Here is a 21,470-nt window from a genome sequence, read left to right on the forward strand (position 1 = left end):
AAGTCAAAAGTTTGCATAAGCTGGTTAATGCAACAAGAATGGGATATATTAACACATTCGACTTTCTTTTGTAGTCCTCGTCACATAATTACCACATGATATGACTGCTCAATGTGTCCAGTGTTTTTGTTGATAAATTCTATTTCAGCATGATCACAAAATAGGAAGTGTATACCCAAAATCTAGACATCTTTCTCCAAAATTTGAATCTATCAACCCCAAATGCAGTGTTGAAACAACCTTTTCAAAAAAGGTCCATATCAAAAATAGAAAACTAGAATGTTCAACCTTCATTACATGTTTTGATGCTGCACCAAAAGCAAAGGGCTCATTCGTGTAAGATACGGAATTTACCAAATAAATACATTTATATATAAGCTTTCAGATTTCATGGGGGAGGAGGCCCACCATTTAAAACAGCTCCAGGGTCTCCCCTACTACCTTAAATCTGGTCTCACAAGAAAGTGATTATCTAGGGCAACCATTCAGTTCAATCCCTGGAGTAGAGGGGTGACCTAGTGGTTAGAGGACCAGGCTGATAAACAGTGGAGCTAAGCTCAAATCCTGCTGCTGCTCCTTGTGGTCTTGGGCAAGTCACTTAATCCGCCTGTTGCCTCAGCTATAAACTTAGGTGCCCTTTTACTAAAGCTTAGTGCGTGCTAACGGAATTAGCTCATGCTAAATGCTAAGCATTAGAGTGAGCTAATTCTGTTAGCCTCTGTTAAGCTTTAGTAATAGGGCACCTTAGACTGTAAGCCCTCTGAGGCCAGGGAAATATACAGTTTACCTGAAAGTCACTCATCTTGACAAATACTGAAAAAAGGTGTCAGTTAAATCTTAATAAATAAAACAAAAGTATAAAGAAAAAAAAAAAAGAGTAGAAGGTTTCAGTCACAATGAGGATTTTATTTTTTTTCTGTGAGAATTGAAAGAGAAAAATATATCTACATAAGCCATTTCATTCAGAATTTTTTCACCACCATGGATGGCAACAAAATGTCTGAACACCACTGGAGATGTTCATGAAAATGTATCCTGAATAAAAATATCAAATAACATGATAAACTGAAATGTCAGTCAAAATAAAATGTGTGTACGGGATTAGCAGATAATAAAACCAATTAACATAAATCCCTATAGTCCAGACATGGGCACAAATACCGCAATAACAAAAATGTGGTTAGGTGAACCGTTAGGTGGCAAACTGCACTTAAATGTCCTTAGCATCTGGCCCTGAGTCCATGTGGTTTTAGTGCTGGAGCTCTTTCATGCGGTTGAGGGCACTCCCTGCCTTGAACCACTCTATCTGCGTCTCATTGAAGGTGTGGTTCAGCAGGATGCTCTCCTCACTGCCGTTTTGGTGCTTGATGACACACTTCAAAGGCTAAAAAAGAGACACAGAAAATATAACTCATGAAGGAAGAGGAAAATAAGCAATTATCATATTTATAGAGAGGGCATCCTTCTACATACTATACAGTGAAACCTCGGTTTTCATCGATAATTCATCCGAAAACTATCGACGAAAACCGAAACCGACGAAAACTGAGGCAACAAGCAATTTTTCTTTTAAATGAATAAAAAAAACTAATGTATAGAATAAATGAACATTTATGTATTTATTTATTTGTAGCATTTGTATCCCACATTTTCCCACCAATTTGCAGGCTCAATGTGGCTTACATTTGCCATAATGGCTGTTGCCATTTCCGGGTAGCAGAATTACAAATGGTATTGCATTAAGGTGCAAACGTACATGGTAACATACATGGAACATAGCATATGTGGAACAGGTCATGGTATATATATATACCATGTGCGTACATATATGGTAAAGAAGAATACATTATGGTGTTACATGAAGGTTCCTGAGTAATAAATTGGTTTGTAATATAGTAACATAGTAGATGACGGCAGAAAAAGACCTGCATGGTCCATCCAGTCTGCCCAACAAGATAAACTCATATGAGCTACTTTTTGTGTATACCTTACCTTGATTTGTACCTGTCCTTTTCAGGGCACAGACCATGTAAGTCTGCCCAGCACTATCCCCGCCTCCCAACCACCAGTCCCGCCTCCCACCACCAGCTCTGGCACAGACCGTATAAGTCTGCCCAGCACTATCCCTGCCTCCCGCCACCGGCTCTGCCACCCAATCTCGGCTAAGCTCCTTAGGATCCATTCCTTCTGAACAGGATTCCTTTATGTTTATTCCACACGTGCTTGAATTCTGTTACCGTTTTCATTTCCACCACCTCCCGCGGGAGGGCATTCCAAGCATCCACTACTCTCTCTGTGAAAAAATACTTCCTGACATTTTTCTTGAGTCTGCCCCCCTTCAATCTCATTTCATGTCCTCTCATTCTACCTCATTCGCATCTCCAAAAAAGGTTCGTTTGCAGATTAATACTTTTCAAATATTTGAACGTCTGTATCATATCACCCCTGTTTCTCCTTTCTACACTGTTTCTACATTGGGTCAATGACTATAGAGAGATCCTGTTTGACATAAGGTTTAGGGTGATATTGTTTGTCATGTAAAAAGGTTTCGGTGTTGTAAGGATCGTGTGTAGTGTTATTCTTTAGTATTTAAGACGGATGTTTATGGTATGCCTTCTTGAAGACATCTGTTTTCATTAGTCTTCGGAAGATGGCATTTACCTTTCTGAAGACTCTTCTAGGTGTATGGAAGATGAAGAGAGAGGAGCAGAGATTATTGTTTGGAAGGGGGATCCCCCTCCATAAGGACACTATCTGGGGGGGGGGGGGGGGGTCACTTCCCTTCTTGTTCTTTTGGCACTAGGAGCAGCTTCTGGGGGGTGGGGGGGTCACTTCCCTTCTTGTTCTTTTCGAACCAGCCTCTGCTGGCCTTAAAATCACTTAGTGAAGTAGCACTCGTCCCGGGCATTTTCTTAATGAGATTGGCATACAGCAGTCTGGCCTTTTCACATATGATGACCTCAGAAACCGAGACGCCATCTAACTGTTTTTGATTGATCCAAATTAATAATAACTGTTCCACATCTTCAATTGTTTGTGATCTCTGTTTTGTTATCACATTCACACCTTTTGCTACTTTTGCCTCCTTTACTGCTTCCTTTTTCGCCACAATTGAACTTATCGTGGATGATGACTTCCCGTACATGCGGGCGATTTCAGCAATCTTAATGCCACTCTCGTATTTTTCAATGATTTCCTTCTTCAACTCAATCGTGTTCCTGTCCTTCTTCTTTGAAGAACTGCTGCCTATAGAAACTTTTTGGGGTCCCATGATGAGAGCAGGGACTTTTATACAGGCACTCAACCAGCTGTAGTAGTAGTGTGGCAAAACGATGAAAATTTGGTCAAAAACCAGCAGGGACTTTTATACAGGCACTCAACCAGCAGCAGCAGTGTGGCAAAACGACGAAATTTTAGTCATAAAACAGCAGCAGTGTGATCCCACAACCGGAAACAATGCCCCAGAAGAACGACACGTGAGAACGCAAGATTAGCTGCGTGGGCACGCCGACAAAATCTGAGGCGATCGACAAAAACCGAAATGAAAATTTCGCGAAAGAAATCGATGATAACCAAAACCGACGAAATCCGAAGTCAACAAAAACTGAGGTTTCACTGTACATGCCAGGTTTTGCCAGAGAAGTTGGAGCAGCTGTTCCGTTTTCTCCTTAAATCTCTTTGTTACCTCCTTTAGAATCTAAGCTAGTGGATGCTCAGCACTGAATGGGTAGAGGTGGCACTGGAAACTGATCTGTCACAGCTCTGTGCTCTATGTCGTGGATACAGCTTTGTCCAACACACCAAAGATGCTGGTAAGGTTTCTGACATTTTATCCCATATATCTATGTAGTGGAGGAGTAGCCTAGTGGTTAGAGCACCTGCCTCGACATCCAGAGGTGCATGGTTCAAATCCCACTGCTTTCTTGTGATCTTGGACAGTCATTTAACCCTCCATTGCCTCAGGTGTCTGGGACAGTCCTATGATTTTTTTCATTTCTGACAAACCTTTTGGAGCTATTTGGGCCACATGCATGGCCGTACTTGGGTTGGTAACCCCTCACAGATGTTTACTGAATATAATGAATGACACAGTAGAGGGAGTACAAGTTTCTGTGCTATTTCTCTGTAAAGCATGCCTGGTTGTTACACACTGTAACCTGCTTCAGTAGGTTCAATCCTCACCACCTGCTTTGATGACATGGAGTAATCAGATGCATGAACTTCTGAGAATACAATGCATGTCTGAGACAATGGGATGTGAAGTCAAAAAGCAGTTCATCAAATTTTGGACACCATATCTGAGCACTTTAACAACTAGAGTGCGTTCAGCTTTTCTAAATGACTTGGATTATTGATAAGGGGGTGATTCTCTGGACTGTTCTATGTATTTTGACCTTCAATTTGCAGTAATGGTTTTCCTCATATTTTTTACACGGCTCAAATGTTAGTTGTATGGGGGAAAACAAGGGGTTAGTTGGGGGGGTTGGGGGGAGTAATAACAAAATTCAATATCTTTGTAATTATTGTTCATTGCTTTTTGGTATTATAGTTGATGTGTATTACTGTGTTTACATTGTAATTCAATGTTTTTGATGATAAACATATTTACACATAAAGCAGAATGGGAGAGTGGGGTATGAAAGGGGGAGATCCTGGACTGCAAACAGGAGTGTGGAGGCAGAGAGAAATTCTGGATATGTAAGGGGAGGGGGACTGGGCCCCCTACTACTCTGGATCCTTGAGCACTGCCTGGTTGCCTGAATGATCAGTCTGTCCCTGCTGCATGGCAGTTTAAAGAAAGGTGCAAGATTGCATAGCCACACAGATTAGAAGAAATATTGCACATGACCCTTGCTCTCACTAGGACCCAGAAGCCCTCACAGTGAATGCATGCAAGCATTACCTGTCCAGGCCTAAAGTCCTTCAGTCCAACGATGCTGATCTTGTCTTCAGGGTGGATCTTGTCATAGTCAGCAGGGTTGGCGAAGGTGAGGGGCAACAGACCCTGCTTCTTCAGATTTGTTTCTGTAACAAGTTCAAGTGTTATGTTACATACACATCTGTGAAAAGGCTGACTAGGTAATATACTCACTATAACAATATATATGCGATATGCCATAAAAATATTTATTTATTTATTTATATACTGGTACTTATATCTCACAATTTCCAAAGAAACGTCAGTTCAATGCGACTTACATACAATTTATGAAATAGATTACATTGTTTAAAGTAATAAAGATTAAGAATTCAGGAACTTATAGGCTTAACAGGAACGTCAATGATAATGGAGTAAAGAGCTGCAATAACCATGTATCAATATTACAGCTGAGAGAATGTTAAGCATTCCGAGGAAGGACGTTTTTTGAAAGAAAGCTTTTTAATGATTTACAGAAGGATAAATAATTGTTTGCATATCTTACATCCTTTGGAAGTGAGTTCCACCATTTGGTACCTAGGTATGTAATTCCTGTGCTAAGAGTGGATTAGTATTTCATTTTCTTGCAACCAGGAAAACAAAGGGCGAGATAGTCTCTGGTTCCTGCTGGCATTTCTGGGAGAAAGATCTATCAGAGGTTGCAAATAGGGTGGGGCCATCCCATATAATGTTTGGTAGACAAACATACAAATTTTAAAGATGGATCTGGTTTTTATTGGTAACCAGTGCAGTTTTGTCAGGAGGGGAGAAGCCCTCTCAATCAAGAAACTTTGAATATCAGTCATGTAGCAGTGTTTTGCATTGTTTGCAGTTTCTTTAGGAGACAATCTTTGCTACCTACATACATAGCATTACAGTAGTCAATCTGAGAGAGTACCATTGTTTGAACAAAGGATTGAAAGATTTCCATAGGAAAGCGGGATCTTATTCACTTTAATTTCCATAAGGTACCAAAGACTTTAGTGGTTACTACTAATACTTGAGCTTCGAAGGTTACATATTGATCAATTGTATCTCCAAGAATCTTCATTTTGGATTCAAGTGGGTAGGTAATTTTGTTTCTAATGGGCTGAATGGATTAGTTAGGATAATGAATTTTGTTTTTTTCGCTATTCAATTTGAAATTGAAGGCTGATTCCTAAGTTTCCATTAGTTCAAGACCATGTTTGATTTTATTTAGTACTTCAGATCTCTCTGTCTCAAAGGGAATGTAGATAGTTACATCATCAGCATAAATGAATACACTAAGGCTTCCAGGATGTTCCCTAGTGGGGCCATCATAATATTAAATAGGATTGGGGAGATCAGAGAGCCCTGGGGAACATCACAGTTGGGGGCCCAAGGAGGAAAGATGGAGCTTGCCATTTTAACCTGATATGATCTTGGTTTCATAATCCTTTGAACCATTTTAGAACTGCCCCACAAATCCCAATGTTATCTAATAGTCTGAGGAGAATCTCATGATCAACGAAATCAAAAGCGCTGGACATATCAAATTGGAGAACAATGTCCTTCTTATCTACACTTAATTCCCTTCTGAACTTAGCCACGAGTACTATTAATACTATTTCAATGCTATGGCATGGTCTGACACCAGACTGAGATTTGTGTAATATTGAGAAGTTAGAAAGATACGTCATCAATTGATTTGCCACTAGGCCCTCCATCACCTTAACTAGCAATGGAATAGAGGCTACTGGTCGATAATTGGACACCTCACTTCTCTTTGCTGTAATGATTTTGGGAATAGGTGTAAGAATAATACTCCCATTTTTCAATGGGAAGCTTCCCTGAATTAATATGGATGATAAATAGTACCAGTAGATCTCTATAAATGTACTTGGTGCTGTTTTTAGGATATAACTGGGACAAGCATCTAATTAACAGTAGGAAGTGGAGTAATTTGATAGAAAATAAGAAACCTCCGAGATCGAGGGCAATGTGAATGTTGTTCAAATCAGCCACAGTTTCCTGATGTATGTGCTTCGCATTGTCAATAAACTCTTAAATGTCTAATTTGATTATGGGTAAACCCAACAAAACAATCTTTTGTTTGAAAAATTTTGCTAAATCTTATGCAGATGGAATTATTTCATTAGTGACCTGAAATTCCTGCATGTTAAGTAAATTATTGACTAGGCCATGTAGTCTTTTTAAAGATGTGCGGCCATCGTCTATAAATGACTCGTAATGTTTGATCTTTGCCTTTTTTTTTTTTTTTTTTGCTAATTTAGAGTCTGTGATTGCTTTTCTCCAGAGCTGCTTATTAGTGCTGTCCTTACGCTATTTCCTGTCTAGCCTTCTACACATCCTTTTAGCTAATAAGATGCCCGAGTTAAACCAGGGAGGTACCCTTTTTATGGATTTTGTTTTAATTCTCTCAGCTGGTATGTCATCAGTAAGTGATAAAATCTATAGGATTATGTGGCATGTTGTTTGTTAGTAACCGGGACCAGATCAGATCTATGTCTACTTTGCCTCTTGTTCTGTATAAGGTGGGAGGATTTGAGACTCGTCACTGTATTCACTTCATGCCAATTAACCCTTTAGTGTCCAATGTTCCCATCAATCTGTTCCCATATGGCTTACTACGGGAACATTGGACACTAAAGGTTAAGGGTGAAGGTCAATTCATAGTGGTCTGACTATGGGATTTTGGACCACAGGTGATCAATAACTGTATGGTTGCTAGAGCAGATAAATCTAAAGGCAAACAGGTCTAATAATTGACCTTTAATGTAGGAAGATTTTGTGTCCGGTCTCAAAAATTTCCAGGAAGATAAATTATTCAGATCCTAAGAATCTGCATCATTAGGTTTGTCAAGGTGCAAATTTATACACCCTAAGATTATGTTAGTGTAATCTGTGCATATATTTGATATGAAGTCCATAAAGATATCCTGGGTGTCTTTCCAGCTACCCGGTGGGCTTACAACATTGTAAAGCACAGTTAACCTGAGAGGTATTCATCACTGATCTTACATGCTGAGATTTGGTGATAAAAGATCAGTGATTAATTCTACTTTGAGAAAAGATTTATAGAGGATAGCGATCTCTCCGTGACGTTTTTTTTTCCTTGCGATGTGGTTAATCTTGTATCCTGGTGGACATAAGTCAATTATTACTGGATCATCATGGGAATGTAGCCATGTTTTAGCAATAAGGAGTAACTCTAATTGTTTTTCGACAATCCAATCTCCGATACATTCTGTTTATTAGTTACTGAATATTCATTAATATAACCGATTGGTATGGGCAAGTATGATCCAGCTATTCTATACTTGCACTGTGGATATAGCAGGTGATGTTTAGGGTAGAATGTACTATTCTTTTTCCAATTTGAATTGCGACCTATGCCTTTTTCCCTGTAGACTCTGTTACTGAAATTAATGCCATCTCTTACCACCTCAGAGTTAACTGCATCATAATTTGCCACTTTAAGACAGCGTCTAGTGAAAGCTAGTACTGGTATCTTATTATGTTCTTCTAAGGTGAATGTATGAGAGCATTTAAAACATATTAGAATAATAAGATAGTATCAGCCAATTAGAAATGCAAACCATTATTCATACATTCTATTACAAACAATACTGGAATACAAAAAGTTCCTTGAAAAAGGTTAGTCCTGTTAGAGTTTGTTACTGCTCCTGAAGCTGCATTATGAAGGGGCATACAAAGGGGCAGAGTGTGCCCCTTTGGCGTGCCCCTTCGGAGCAATGCCTGAGGCACAACACTTCGAAGATCAGCATGATTTAAAATCTGCCAGGTGATGAGGTCATCTGCTAGTGACCTCTGATGTAGACACTACTCCCGCTGGATAGGGTGACAAACTTCTTGTTAGATGAAAGGAGAAACTCACAGGATCTCAGCAAAGCAGTCATGGTTTACAGTTAGACTGCCTTGGAGCTCAAGTATGTATGCTCAAGTATGTATGCTATGGCATTTTTACTGAAAAATGAATTCTTCTTAGTTTACTGATAATCCTATGAGGAAAAAAACCACATATCCACAGCAAGGAAAGTCTGACATGAAAGTAAAAAATGCAAGCTTGTAAGTCTCCTAGGCGTCTTGCTACATGGGTGCCTAAAATATGAAGTTGCACCTGGAGCACAACGTGCGAAGATCCAATACTGTGAGGAAGCAGTAGTGACTATGCATGTGTGTAGCATGAACAGTTTCTCTCACCAGCCACCAAAGAGACTGTGAGGATGTAGGGACTGAAGATGAGTAGAAGAAACAAAGGCAGCATGTGGAATGGGTGGGGGGGGTACATAAGTACCGCCATACTGGAAAAAGACCAAGGGTCCATCAAGCCCAGCATCCTGTCTCCAACAGCAGCCAATCCAGGCTTCAAGAACCCAGCAACTCCCCCCCCCCCCCCCCAAATTAATAATGTTCAATGGACTTTTTCCTCAGGAATCTGTCCAAACCCCCTTTAAATTCTGTAAGGCCAGCTGCTGTCACTACATTCTCCGGCAACGAGTTCCAGAGTCTAACTACACGCTGAGTAAAGAAAAATTTTCTCCTGTTTGTTTTAAATCTACCATATTCTAGCTTCATCTTGTGTCCCCTGGTTTTGTTGTTGTTTGAAAGTGTAAACAAACGCTTCACATCTGTCCGCTCTAATCCGCTAATTATCTTGTAGACTTCTACCATATCACCCCTCAGCCGTCTTTTCTCCAAGCTGAAGAGCCCTAACCTTCTCAGCCTTTCCTCATAGGGCAGTTGTTCCATTCCCTTTATCATTTTCGTTGCCCTTCTCTGCATCTTTTCTAATTCCTTTATATCTTTGTTTTTCTCCCTTGCTCCTAAAACTACCTGATGAAGCTAAGATTATTTTTTTTCCTCCTTGTATGTCAAGATGTGGATAGAGGTGGGGAGCACAGGTTTTGATATCAGACACATCCAGACTCACCATGAATCCTGGCAAAGCTCTTGGTGATGATAGCTCGACCTCCCAAATGCCGGGGCTCCAAGGCAGCATGCTCCCTGCTTGACCCCTCCCCATAGTTCTCATCACCGATGACTACCCATTTATTGTTATGTTTCTGTGGGGAGAGATTGAGATCAGAAAGAACATTACTACATACATTTCTGGCAGCCATTATGCTGAACTAGGAGATGGATCCATAGAACCTGCTGTGACATAGGCAAGAACAAGTTATAGTTTTTGTATGTCTTAATTGTTTCTCCTTGTAGTGTGTGTATGTACTGAGTTGCTTTTGCACATTCTGTTGCAATGTGTGCATACCTGAGTCATGTGTATGTGCGTGTCTAGCATTGCTTCAACAACACCTTGAATGGCATATGGTTTTAATGAAACCCTAAGTGAACAGAAACAGACAAAGTGTAACATCTTTCTGTAAATTTTAATGCATAAATTACCCTTCAGTTCTTAAAGCTAAGAAAACTGCAAATAAGACTGCGAATAAGGTGGAAAGGTTTTGAGCATCCTTTCAGTCAGAACTTTTAACACCCCGTTTACATGAATAACAGCTTCTGAAAATTCCTTATAGCCACTCTTCCTTGCATAATTTTTCTAGCTCAGGAATATTCTTTGGTCTCCTTGCATGTACTAATTGTTTAAAATCTCCTCAGATTTTCAATAATATTCAAGTCTAGGTACTTCACGGATAATTTTGAGCTACCTTTGGAGCACTGTCTTGGTGAAATATCCAACCTTTTTTTCAGCTTTGACTTCTTCACATTGACTTCCAGGATCTCTTGATTAAATTGAATCAATTGTCCCTTCCACTCCACCAGCTTCCACACAACTCCAAAACATAGTAAATTCAATGATGGGCAAGATGTTTTTATTTAAATGCTTCACCCCTTTTTCTTCAAATGTATCTTGTATGGCTGTGGCAAAGCAGTTCAATTTTTGTTACTTCAGTCCAAAGGACTTTGTTTCAATAAATTTCACATTTATCAAGTTTCTCTTTGGCACACTGTGGATCAGGGGTTTCAAATTCTGGTCACCAAGGATGGCAACCCAGTCAGGTTTTCTAGATATCCCTAATGAATATGTATATGAAAGGTTTTCATACAGTGGAGAGAATGGGCATACAAATCTCTCATATACATATTCATTAGGGATATCCAGAAACCCAGACTGGTTTGCAGCCCTCAAAGACCAGAGTTTGAGAGCCCCGCTTTAGATGACTTTTGTAATGATGTTGTAGAGAAGGTTTCTGACTACTCTCCCACCCAGGTCACTTATATCAGCAATACTGTATTATGGACCTGTGGACAACTACCCCAGTGTCAGCCAAACTTTTCATGACGTTTTTTGCAGCAAACTGGGTTCTGTTTGGAAGACATGACCAATTTTTTGGGCAGTTCTACCAGATTGTTCTTTGTTTTGGTGATCATGCCTTGACTTAAAACAGTTCCATATAATATAAATTTCTTAACATTGTTTGGCAGTTAAAAACTTCATTTCAGTTGTTATATTTCTATTCTGTATAAAACAATCAGATAGCTAACATTGTCAAGACAGAATTTAAAAACCCTGCATTAAACATTTTCTTAATTGAATGAACAAAGGATTAATTCAAGAAAGAAAGACAACAATCTAGCAGTTAAACCAAAGAGTTATCATCCACCAACATCCTCCTCAGTCCAGAGAAAAGTCTGGATAAAATCACATATTTAAGTTCTTCCTGACAGTTAAGTACTCTCTCTCCATGCTTAGCTGGAAGCATTTAGAGCAGGGGTGTCAAACTGCAATCCTGGTCAGCCACAAACTAGAAAGTCAGGTTTTTAGGATATATCCAATGAATATGCATGAGTTATGTTTGAATGCACTGCCTCCATCATCTATATAAATAAAAATGTAAATGTTCGTTTGTTCAAAATCTTAAATCTCCGAAAGTTCTTCACCGATTGCTTTGAAATTACGCGCATGTTTTATATACCCACTATTCTATAGATGTCACAGCTGTCGTACTCGCAGAGCGGAAGCAGTGCAACGAGTAATTGTAAATCAAACTGAGGAAGAACGGCCATCACCGAACGAGCGAAACAGACAAAGAATGGCTCAAATACGTGCCGAGGAAGCAGCAGAGCGATGTGCAGCCAGACTTGACGATGCACGGTTGTGAGCACGGCGATCGCATTCTGCAGCTTCAGATCTGCTTCGTTCTCAACAGAATCAACGCGACAGGCTGAGAGTGGCTTAAATCTCCGAAAGTTCTTCACCAATTGCTTAGAAATTTCGACACAACTTTGCACTCGAATACGCGCGTTTTTATATACCTACAATTGCAAATCAAACTGAGGAGGAACGGGCATCAGCGAACGAGCGAAACAGACAAAGAATGGCTCAAATACATGCCGAGGAAACAGCACAGCGAAAAACATCGCTCGAGGCTCTTGATCGATCATTGCAAGATTTGCGTGGAAACATCAAACCATTTGGGAACACATTAATATTGCTTGCAGGAGATTTCAGTCAAACATTACCTGTAGTTCCTCGATCAACACCAGCGGACAAAATAAATGCTTGCCTAAAATACTCTACTTTGTGGCAACACGTAAAGACGTTATGCGTGTCCAGCTGCAAAACGATCAATCAGCTCAGATATTCTCACATCAATTGCTGAAAATTGGGAATGGAAAGGTGCCGGTTGATCTGACCTCAGGACCAATTTCATTGCCTCATAACTTCTGCAATTTAGTGACCTCAAAAGAACAATTGGTTGAAAAAGTATTTCCCAATATTCAAACCAATTATAAGAATCACGATTCGCTGAGTGAACGAGCTATTCTTGCGGCCAAGAACAAAGACGTCTACGAACTGAACAATATTATTCAGTCTAACATTCAAAGCGAGCCACTCACATACAAGTCCGTCGACACTGTTCTGGAAGCAGATGAAGCGCTTAATTATCCAACACACTTTTTCAATTCACTCGATCTACCAGGGATGCCATCACACGTACTGCAATTGAAAATCAGCATGCCAATTATCATGTTGCGAAATATCTACCAGCCAAAGCTTTGCAACCGCACACGGCTTGCAGTAAAAAAATTAATGAGCAATGTCGTACAAGCAACAATCTTGACAGGACCTTTCAAAGGTGAACATGTCCTCATTCCTCGCATTCCTATGATTCCAACAGATATGCCATTTCAATTTAACAGATTGCAATTCCCAATTCGATTGGCATTTGCAATCACCATCAACAAAGCTCAGGGCCAATCTTTAGAATTCACCCGTTTACATCTACACACGGATTGCTTCTCACATGGACAATTATATGTTGCATGTTCTACAGTCGGCAAACCAGACAATCTCTATCTCTGCACACACAATGGAACAACAAAAAATATTGTATACCCACAAGCATTGTGAAATTAAACATATTAGAAACGTGCGCTTCCTCTTTTCTTTCTTTTCCATTTAACCAGACTGAGCCACAGCAATGCGTGTATGCAAATATAAAATCAAACTGATTTTCATCCCTCAGAATTACAGTTTGACCAACAGTTTACAGATTTAAACAACCACCTTCTCTGCTTTGAGAGAATGAATTGTCTTCATTTTCAAATGCTCAGACAGCTGCTTAGAGGAATCCATGGTTATTAAAAGTGGACAGGACAATCACAACCTGAGAAATCAGAAGAGTCAGAGTATTTGTTCAACTATGAAACTGTCTTCACCTAACTGATGACCTAATGGGTCAATCAGTTTTTCGACCTTTAACAATGTAAAAAAGCAGTAATGTGTTGCACCCTCCTACCTGGAAGAGCAAGGGGGGATGTCCGGCGGCGGGTTGAGGCGCGAAGTCTGTGTCCCGGAGACACAGTGCGGCAGAGGGCGTCGTGGCACGTCTTCCATGGGTGCGTCTTTGTGGCGCTGGAAGAAAGCTCTGTCCCTGCGCGTCTTGACCTTTCGGCTTGTTGGTGACGTCGGCAGCATGCTTCCTTTTCTTCCAGCTCCTCGGCAACTGTCTGCCCGCCTGGCCGACTTCTGGCCACGCTGCCCGCCTGGCCGACTTCTGGCCACGCTGCCCGCCTGGCAGACTTCTGGCCACGCTGCCCGCCTGGCAGACTTCTGGCCACCCTGCCCGCCTAGCCAACTTCTGGCCACGCTGCCCGCCTAGCCGACTTCTGGCCGCGCTGCCCGCCTGGCCGACTTCTGGCCACGCTGCACGCCTAGCGGACATTTTGCCACACTGCCTGCCTGTCTTCGGTCCTCATGACCTGCTTGTATCTCCCTCAGCTGACCTTTGTCTGTGTTTGTGTGGCCTGCCTCTGTCAAATACCACCTGCCCCCAGACACCAACCTTTCCTGGCTGTGGACGAGCTCCACTGGCTGCCCAAACCTAGGGGCTCAACCTCCAGGGAACAGCAACTGGTTGTGGTGAAGAACCCAGGGGGGGGGGGGGGGGGTTTGCTGGCTGTCTATAGTTCTCTGAACTAGGACCTTGTGATCACCAGCTCTCTGGGCAGATCAGTACATAATGGGTAAGATGGGTGCCTTAACTTCTGCACATGTCGTATTCAGTTTATTTTAAATTGCCAAATAAATAGTAACTTTTTATTAAAAACTGTGGCAGCTTCCATTCATTTAGGGATCAGATCAACTGAAACATGCACTTTGCTGAGGGATGCCTATCTGACCTTGTGACCCACCTTGTAGTACCGTGCAGTGTCTGGGACAGCTCCAAACTCCTGGGTTAAGACATTCTTCACAGAATTGGCCTTGTTGTTCTCAATGTTGATAGCTCCAATGAGAAGGTTGTTTGATATGTTGTCCAGGTGGCCACGGAACTTTAGCCAGGGTCCAGCAGCAGATATGTGATCAGTTGTGCACTTGCCTTTTACCTGTAGCAGTGAAAGAACAGATACATTTATTTCAGATCAATTTTACAGAAAAAAACAAATTGAAAATACTGGTCTTATATTGTGACAAGGCAAGCCCCAGAGATTCCCCAGTGAAGCAGTTGAGCCCAGAACTACGGGTCCCTGAAGTCCTTGCAAGAATGAGAGAAGAGAGTAGTCCTAAAAAAATGGAATGGATTCCCAGCCCCAGGAGGGAGAGCAATGGCTCGAGGCAGGGTAAGCCTGTTACTCCCTTCCCCACTAGAGGGAGAGGGAAGGATGAAGCTCAGTTTCCCTGGCTTCGCCATCAGTATATAATTCCCCCAGCTGTGAGAAGGGGACAGCAGATTTCCTGGAGGCTCTCAGTCACCAGGAGAGAGGGGAGACGATGGAGAGAGATATTCCATGGAGTATGTGGAGGAAGGACGTAGCCTGCCATTAGAGCTGCCTAAGGGAGAGGAACCAGCTACCAGGGAGTGGGAGAATTCAAAGGTTGCCCTGCCCAGCACTTGAAGGCAGTGGAGGAGGCCACGCCGGGCGTGGTGCTGAGAGGTGGGAGAAACTGCCGACCCTGCTCCTTACAGGGTTCCCCCTGTGCTGTGAAAAGGCAGGTGATTTGTGGTATTGGTTTGATGTGCAAAAACTGGCCATGAAGATTTGTTCTGAACTGTTGTGCTATTTTGGAAGTGTGCTGAACTCTTACTAAACCCTTCTGAAGGAGGGGGAAGGGAAAGCTAATGCCCTAATAGAAGACCTGAGGTCTTGAGGAGCTGAGCGTTTGCTGAGGGATTTTGGGACCTGGACTGTACCTTTTTTTTCCTTTTGAAGATTATCTTATGATGACTGTACCTTTTTCTTTTGAAGACTATATTAAGAGGGCTGTACCTTTTGTTTTGAAGAATATATTATGATTTTTGGTATGAAATTGCCTTGATAATAAAATACTTTGGCCCTGAGTCCCAGTATCAGCAGCATTCTGTCCTGGAACCCTGGGAGCCCCGCAGCTTGCTGGCTCCACCCAAGAGGAGGAAGCGGACCCCCCCCCCCCCCTTTACAATATATCTTCCCATAAGCAAATTGAAAGTACTGCTTTTATATGTCTTCCCAAAAGAAAAAAATTAATGCCATGGCTTTTCTTTTCCCCAAAGACACAAGAAAAAGAAAGGTGCCATAATTTGGGTACTTGGACCTTTAAAAACCGTTCTATTCAGTTAGGGGCCCTTTTACTAAAGCTTAGCACGTGATAACAAAATTAGTGCACTCTATATTCTAACAAGGCCATAGGTATATAATGAGCTTCTTAGAACAGTGTGTGCTAAGCTTTAATAAAAGGGCCCTTAATGACATATGCAAACAGCTTTGAACAATTTCAGATGTTTACTAAAGTCAGAAAAAAATGTGTAAGGTTGCTAGTGCCCCATTACATTATCTTATGCAGGAGTGGAATCTAGCTTTAAGCTTCTTTGCCCTCCTGCCATTCTCTTCTTAGGTGGCTAGCAGCAAGGGGAAGTGGCTTCACTCTCACAGCCAACCACCAACAATAGCTTCTTCCACCTTTAAGATAAATCTTTTCATCTTTTTAATTCTGCTGGAGGCTGTCAAAGATCTGGCCACACAGCACAGACCCAGTAAGGTCTTCATTATAAAGCATATGAGGACAGATTTAAAAATGTAAACACATATACCTTTTGAGGAAAGCTGGGAAATATGCTAGGAAACACTTAAGTATCTCCAGTGAATAAACGTACAGGACAGAGGCCCCCTAGAAAGGAGACACTAGACTCAGGAGAAATCTCAGAAAATAGTTCTTTTTAGAAAAATGGTGCACACATAAAACAGCCTCCTAGTGGTTGGCAGAAAAAAGGACAGTGTCAGAATTAAAGAAAGCCTGGGACAGCACAGAAGAGTATGGAATGAAAGTAGGGAATTATAAAGTTAGCAGATGGCTTATATGGTGTTTATCATCATGTTCTATGTTCTTATACAAGAAAACAGTTCTCTAGTGCAGCAGTCGCCCAGTTATGGAGAACATGGAAATAAAGTTCATATTTATTTTCTGCTCAAAGGCATGTACAGTGGAGGGTTTCTATTACTGTATTGAGGGGAAATCACAGGTATGTTGTATACTTGCACCACCTGCAGAGAAAAGATGGAGACAGGTCAAAGCTGCCAATACACAGTCTTACTCTCTTGCTCCTGCATGATCACCTCAGATCAGCAGAATTCATCAGTGAACAGAATGTCTGACCTGCTGCTGATGCCTCCTCCACTGCCTGTTTCCCTCTGAAAACCAAATGGTGTGGGTTTCCCAAGATTGCAGGGCCTTGCACTATTCCGATTTCAGAAGGAGACCAGCAGCTGATAAAAGAAGCACTGTACGCTAAATTCCTTTTACCAGCTGGAAAGTCCTCAAAGGAAAAATGATTGTGTGTGAGTGGAATAGGTGATGCTACTTCCCATGCCTGCCATCCTTAATTGTCCTGTAGGACAATTTGATGACCTGTCATTTCTAAGGTCCAAAATAAGAAAATTGAACATCCCCGTCTCTGTAATTTTTCTTTATCCTAGAGAAAAGACCATCTCAGCGTACCTTTATGAGAATCTGCAAGTCTTCCAGGTCCTTTCCATCCCACTTATCAAAGGGCTCCAACAGCTGCAACCGTTGACTGGTAGGACTGACATCTACCCGTTGCCCGCTGCCATCCTTAGGAGGATCCTGATACGTGTCCTGGCCAGGGTCAAAGTCCTGGGGGGAAAAGACAGATGATGTGGCATTATAATGATAGAATAGTTAGCCATGTAATGTGTCTGAACAGCTTGTGTACTGGAAGTGAGCTGTCTTGGAATTCTACCCTTCATTTTTCTCTTCACCCATCTGCACCACCACCTAAGGTGATCTTGATAGCTAATGTACTGCATTATCTTGCTCACCTGTAACAGCTGTTTTTCAAGGAAAGTAGGATTACACGCTTCACAAGTAGGTAACATCTGTTAGAGCCCAAGGCTGGAACAGTGTTACAAAGTTGTAGGTTGATTGTAGGTTGTTCTAGAGTGCTCTAGTGTAAGTAAGCACCAGGGTTGGATTTAAGATTTTCGTTACCATAACCAAGACTACTAGAGGGTGAAGGGAGGGATCCTCCTTTGGAATTGAATGGCTAAGGGTCCCCTGGAAACTTGAAAGCAAGGACGGGGGTGCTTCTTTAGAGTGGTACCAGTAGATTGCCCTAAATCAAGCAAACATAGGAGTTCCCACCTCAGTTCAGTAGATGACAAGGACCACCAAGTCCTTGGGGAGATGGGAGGGTTTGTGTGGACTGATATTCTGCTGTCCTCTAAAACTTTGCTTATTCCTAGGACAACTGGGATAGCAATCCTTACAAGTGGGATTCCCTAGACTATCAACTAGCTTTAAATAAAATGGAAAAAACAATAAACAAATCAAATGTCAATGGGCAGAACCATCTGGTTTCTGGTAGCAAAAGGCCATATGACTTTTGCTTTTTGTTTTAAGAGAATTTTATGTGCAAGTTGATTCCTTGTTTTGCCCTGGGAGTTTTATTTTCCCTCAGCTCTCTTTCCCTTTTGCGAACTCTTTAACTATAACCATACAAAAGGCCACCTGACCTCTGAAGTACTTGACAACTCCTGACAGCTAGGAGATGGCTCTTTGTGTCAGCCAGGACTGAAGGGATTAAACTCAGCTTCGCCAGGTAGCTATAATATTACAAAATTATGTGTGCTTTTTCAGATTCTCAGTGTGCTGAGAATCGGATCTTGGTGCTGCAGAAGCAGTTTTGAGATACCTAGCTCTGAAATGAACAGAAATCTCACTGGACTGAGAACCAGCATCAGCCAGACCTATGTCAGGACCCTGTCCAGCTCTATGATACAGACTGTCACCAGAGCTTCCTCAGAACTGGCTAGTAAAGTTCAATACTTGCTCATTTTCTCTGTTAATTGTTTGTAAATTATAACTTTCACAGTTCACTGTAAATCTTTTCTCTAATAAACTGTTTTACTTTGTTAGCCCAGTGTCTAATTGTCAGTGATCCCTAGTAATTTCTGTGTTTTGATCATAGGTGTAATTTCTAGGAACTGTGCAATACTTGGGTTTCCTGGGGGACGCAATACTCCTAAAAACTTGACCAGTGACAAACTGGGAACCCAGTTGGTCTATTGGAGGTTAGCAGGAGGGGCACATGTACAGATGATGACCAAGCAGTGCTTGTCAGGATCATCCACGTGTCCATGGACTTAACCCTGAGTGGATATCAGGGTTAGCACAGAGGCATTAAAAGACAGAAGGCAACCTGGATTTTAATATATATAGAAATGAAACTGGGAAAATAGAGTTGGATTTTAAACCTCAAAACGGACCTTGCAAAACAGATAAACTAAACTTATCATTGCCTTAGGAATTTGTTCAGACACTGACAGGATCTGAATGTGTAGATTAACTTGCAAAGCAGTGGCATGAAGTTAATCTCTTCTACATAGAAGAATCTCAGGAGGGCAACATCTTCATGTCTTTGATCTGATAGACCCTTCCAGTGTACATCCTGCATAGATAGGTACATCAGTATGTAGATTAGCATCAACTCTCAGGGAGGAAGGAGTTGCAACTGATTTATGCGAAGAACACCTGTTAACAGGTAAATAACTTTGCTTTCTCCATTAATAAGCAGGGTGAATCAGTCATACAAGCAGTTGTCCTAAGCTGAGTGTTGCAATAGGGTGTTTTGGAAAGTTTTTGCAGAGCAGACTTTCATCAAGTAGACATCACCATTATCTTAGTTTTGAGCAACCCAGATCATTTGAAATTTCTGTGTTAGTTGATGACATGTAGTACTGTAGGTTTCTGAACACTGTCCTTCTGCACTGTCTCTTCTAAATGCATGATCCAGGTAATAGTAAAAGGGAATGTAGGAAACAAAGAACATTTGACAGCACTGTAGGTTTCCTCTACAGAAATGTATTTTAAATTAATTATTGACACTAATTTAGCTCTGATTTGATGTGTTTTGACTGTTTTGGATAGATTAACCAGCTTGAACATAAAGTTCAGTTCCCTAGCCAATTAGATCTCATCTTTTTGGCAATAGTAAAAACTCAGAGGACTTGGGTAACAGCATATGAAGAGCTGTATACATCTTTAGTGGCCTTCTAAACCAGTGTTTCCCAAATCCAGTCCTGTAGTATCCCTTGCCAGTCAGGTTTTCAGGATATCCACAATGTGGATATCCTGAAAACCTGACCAGCAAGGGGTACTCCAGGACCAGACTTGGAAAACTGTTCAAACACATGAGGGCTCTTTTGCAATCTAGAATATGAAGAGCCTTTGCTCCAGGGTGTGAATGTGATTTGAAATAGAAAACTGGTGAATTTATTAAGGTGAAAGATACTAACTTTGGCAGAAATTTTGAATGATCTAAAGGCTGCTTGTATGCAACTTAACTTGCTTTGAGCTTGCTGACCCTTACGGTAGGGAAAGATGAAAAATGTAGTACATTAAAATAGTTGGTAAACATGTATATGTGTTTTGGTGCCTCCTATTAGGACTGCACCAAATATTAATATTCGATTCAGCCCCGAATATTAACCTGAATACACTATTCGTATTTGGGCAAATAGTGTTTTAAATTTGAATACGAATAATCCAGGGGTCTACTGTGCTAAATCCTACTAAAATAAACACTTCATCTCTAATTTCATATTGCTTCTATTATTATTTGTTATATTAAAGCTCAATACCTATTATGTATATTCGGCCGAATAATAAAATATGCTATTTGGTACAGCTCTACCTCCTATTACACCAGAGAGAATCTTTTCCATTTGAAACCAGAAGTTGATGGTAAATTACAGAGGTGTAAAATGAAAACTGGACTGCTCTAGACATCTAATTCAGTGTGCATATTATAACTACTACTATTTAGCATTTCTATAGCGCTACAAGGCATACGCAGCGCTGCACAAACATGTTATAACTGGAGACTAACACATTATCCTATTTATTTTTGTTTGAATTTTATGCTGTTTAGCCTATTTTTAAAGCTTTTGTTACTAGTATTTTATGTTATTTAATTTATTATACTATATACATCGCCTTGGGCTTTTTGCTGGATGGTGACTTATTTGAATAAATTGTCAGGTGTATAACAGTTGAATCAAAGGAGCTGATGCAACAAAGTCTACATACTTCAGCACAAGGGTTAGTGTGATGTTTGCGCATAACATTCTGTGCAATCGTTGAGTGCAGAAGGAGAAATTAGACCTTACTGCTAATTTGAATTCCTTTACACCCTCCAGACCGGCCTAGATGGATGGGTTATGCACTCCTTTCAGCAGGTGGGAGGAGACTGAGAACTACAGAATTCTGGTGGGGCCTAAGTTAGTTGTGCAGTCCCTCCCAGAGTCAGTATGAACACAAAAAGCAGAAAGAACTAACAAATAGAATAAGAACCAACAAATCTCCCTTAACCCCACACAATGTACAGGAACGCTAAACTACAAAGAAAGTAGATGCCTCAACAGCAAGAGTGGTCATAGAGAACCCGCTGCTGAAAATGAGCTGTAAAATGCTCTTTGGTTTCTTGTCTACTCTACACAAAAAGAGTTCTCTCTAGTCACTTAGTGGTTTGTTTGTTTTTCTGTAACAAAAAGAAACACTTCCATCCAAAAGGCTCCCCCCCCCCCCCCCCCC

At 41.1% G+C, this 21,470-nt stretch overlaps 1 protein-coding gene across 2 annotated transcripts in view; it reads right to left on the bottom strand.

The window, feature by feature from the left end:
* Positions 1-885: 885 nt before the first annotated feature.
* Positions 886-21,470, bottom strand: part of ACO2 (aconitase 2) — a 175,711-nt gene continuing 155,126 nt past the window's right edge. For both annotated transcript variants that reach the window (XM_030210349.1, XM_030210356.1), the window contains exons 14-18: positions 17,358-17,513; positions 14,579-14,770; positions 9,855-9,987; positions 4,904-5,025; positions 886-1,384 (exon numbers count right to left, since the gene is read on the bottom strand). In XM_030210349.1, the coding sequence (XP_030066209.1) occupies positions 1,250-1,384; positions 4,904-5,025; positions 9,855-9,987; positions 14,579-14,770; positions 17,358-17,513 (738 nt within the window). In that variant the 3' untranslated portion in view covers positions 886-1,249. The remainder of the gene's footprint in view (positions 1,385-4,903; positions 5,026-9,854; positions 9,988-14,578; positions 14,771-17,357; positions 17,514-21,470) is intronic.

The sequence above is a fragment of the Microcaecilia unicolor genome, chromosome 1 (genome assembly GCF_901765095.1).
Source record: "Microcaecilia unicolor chromosome 1, aMicUni1.1, whole genome shotgun sequence".
In the NCBI taxonomy this organism is placed as follows: domain Eukaryota; kingdom Metazoa; phylum Chordata; class Amphibia; order Gymnophiona; family Siphonopidae; genus Microcaecilia; species Microcaecilia unicolor.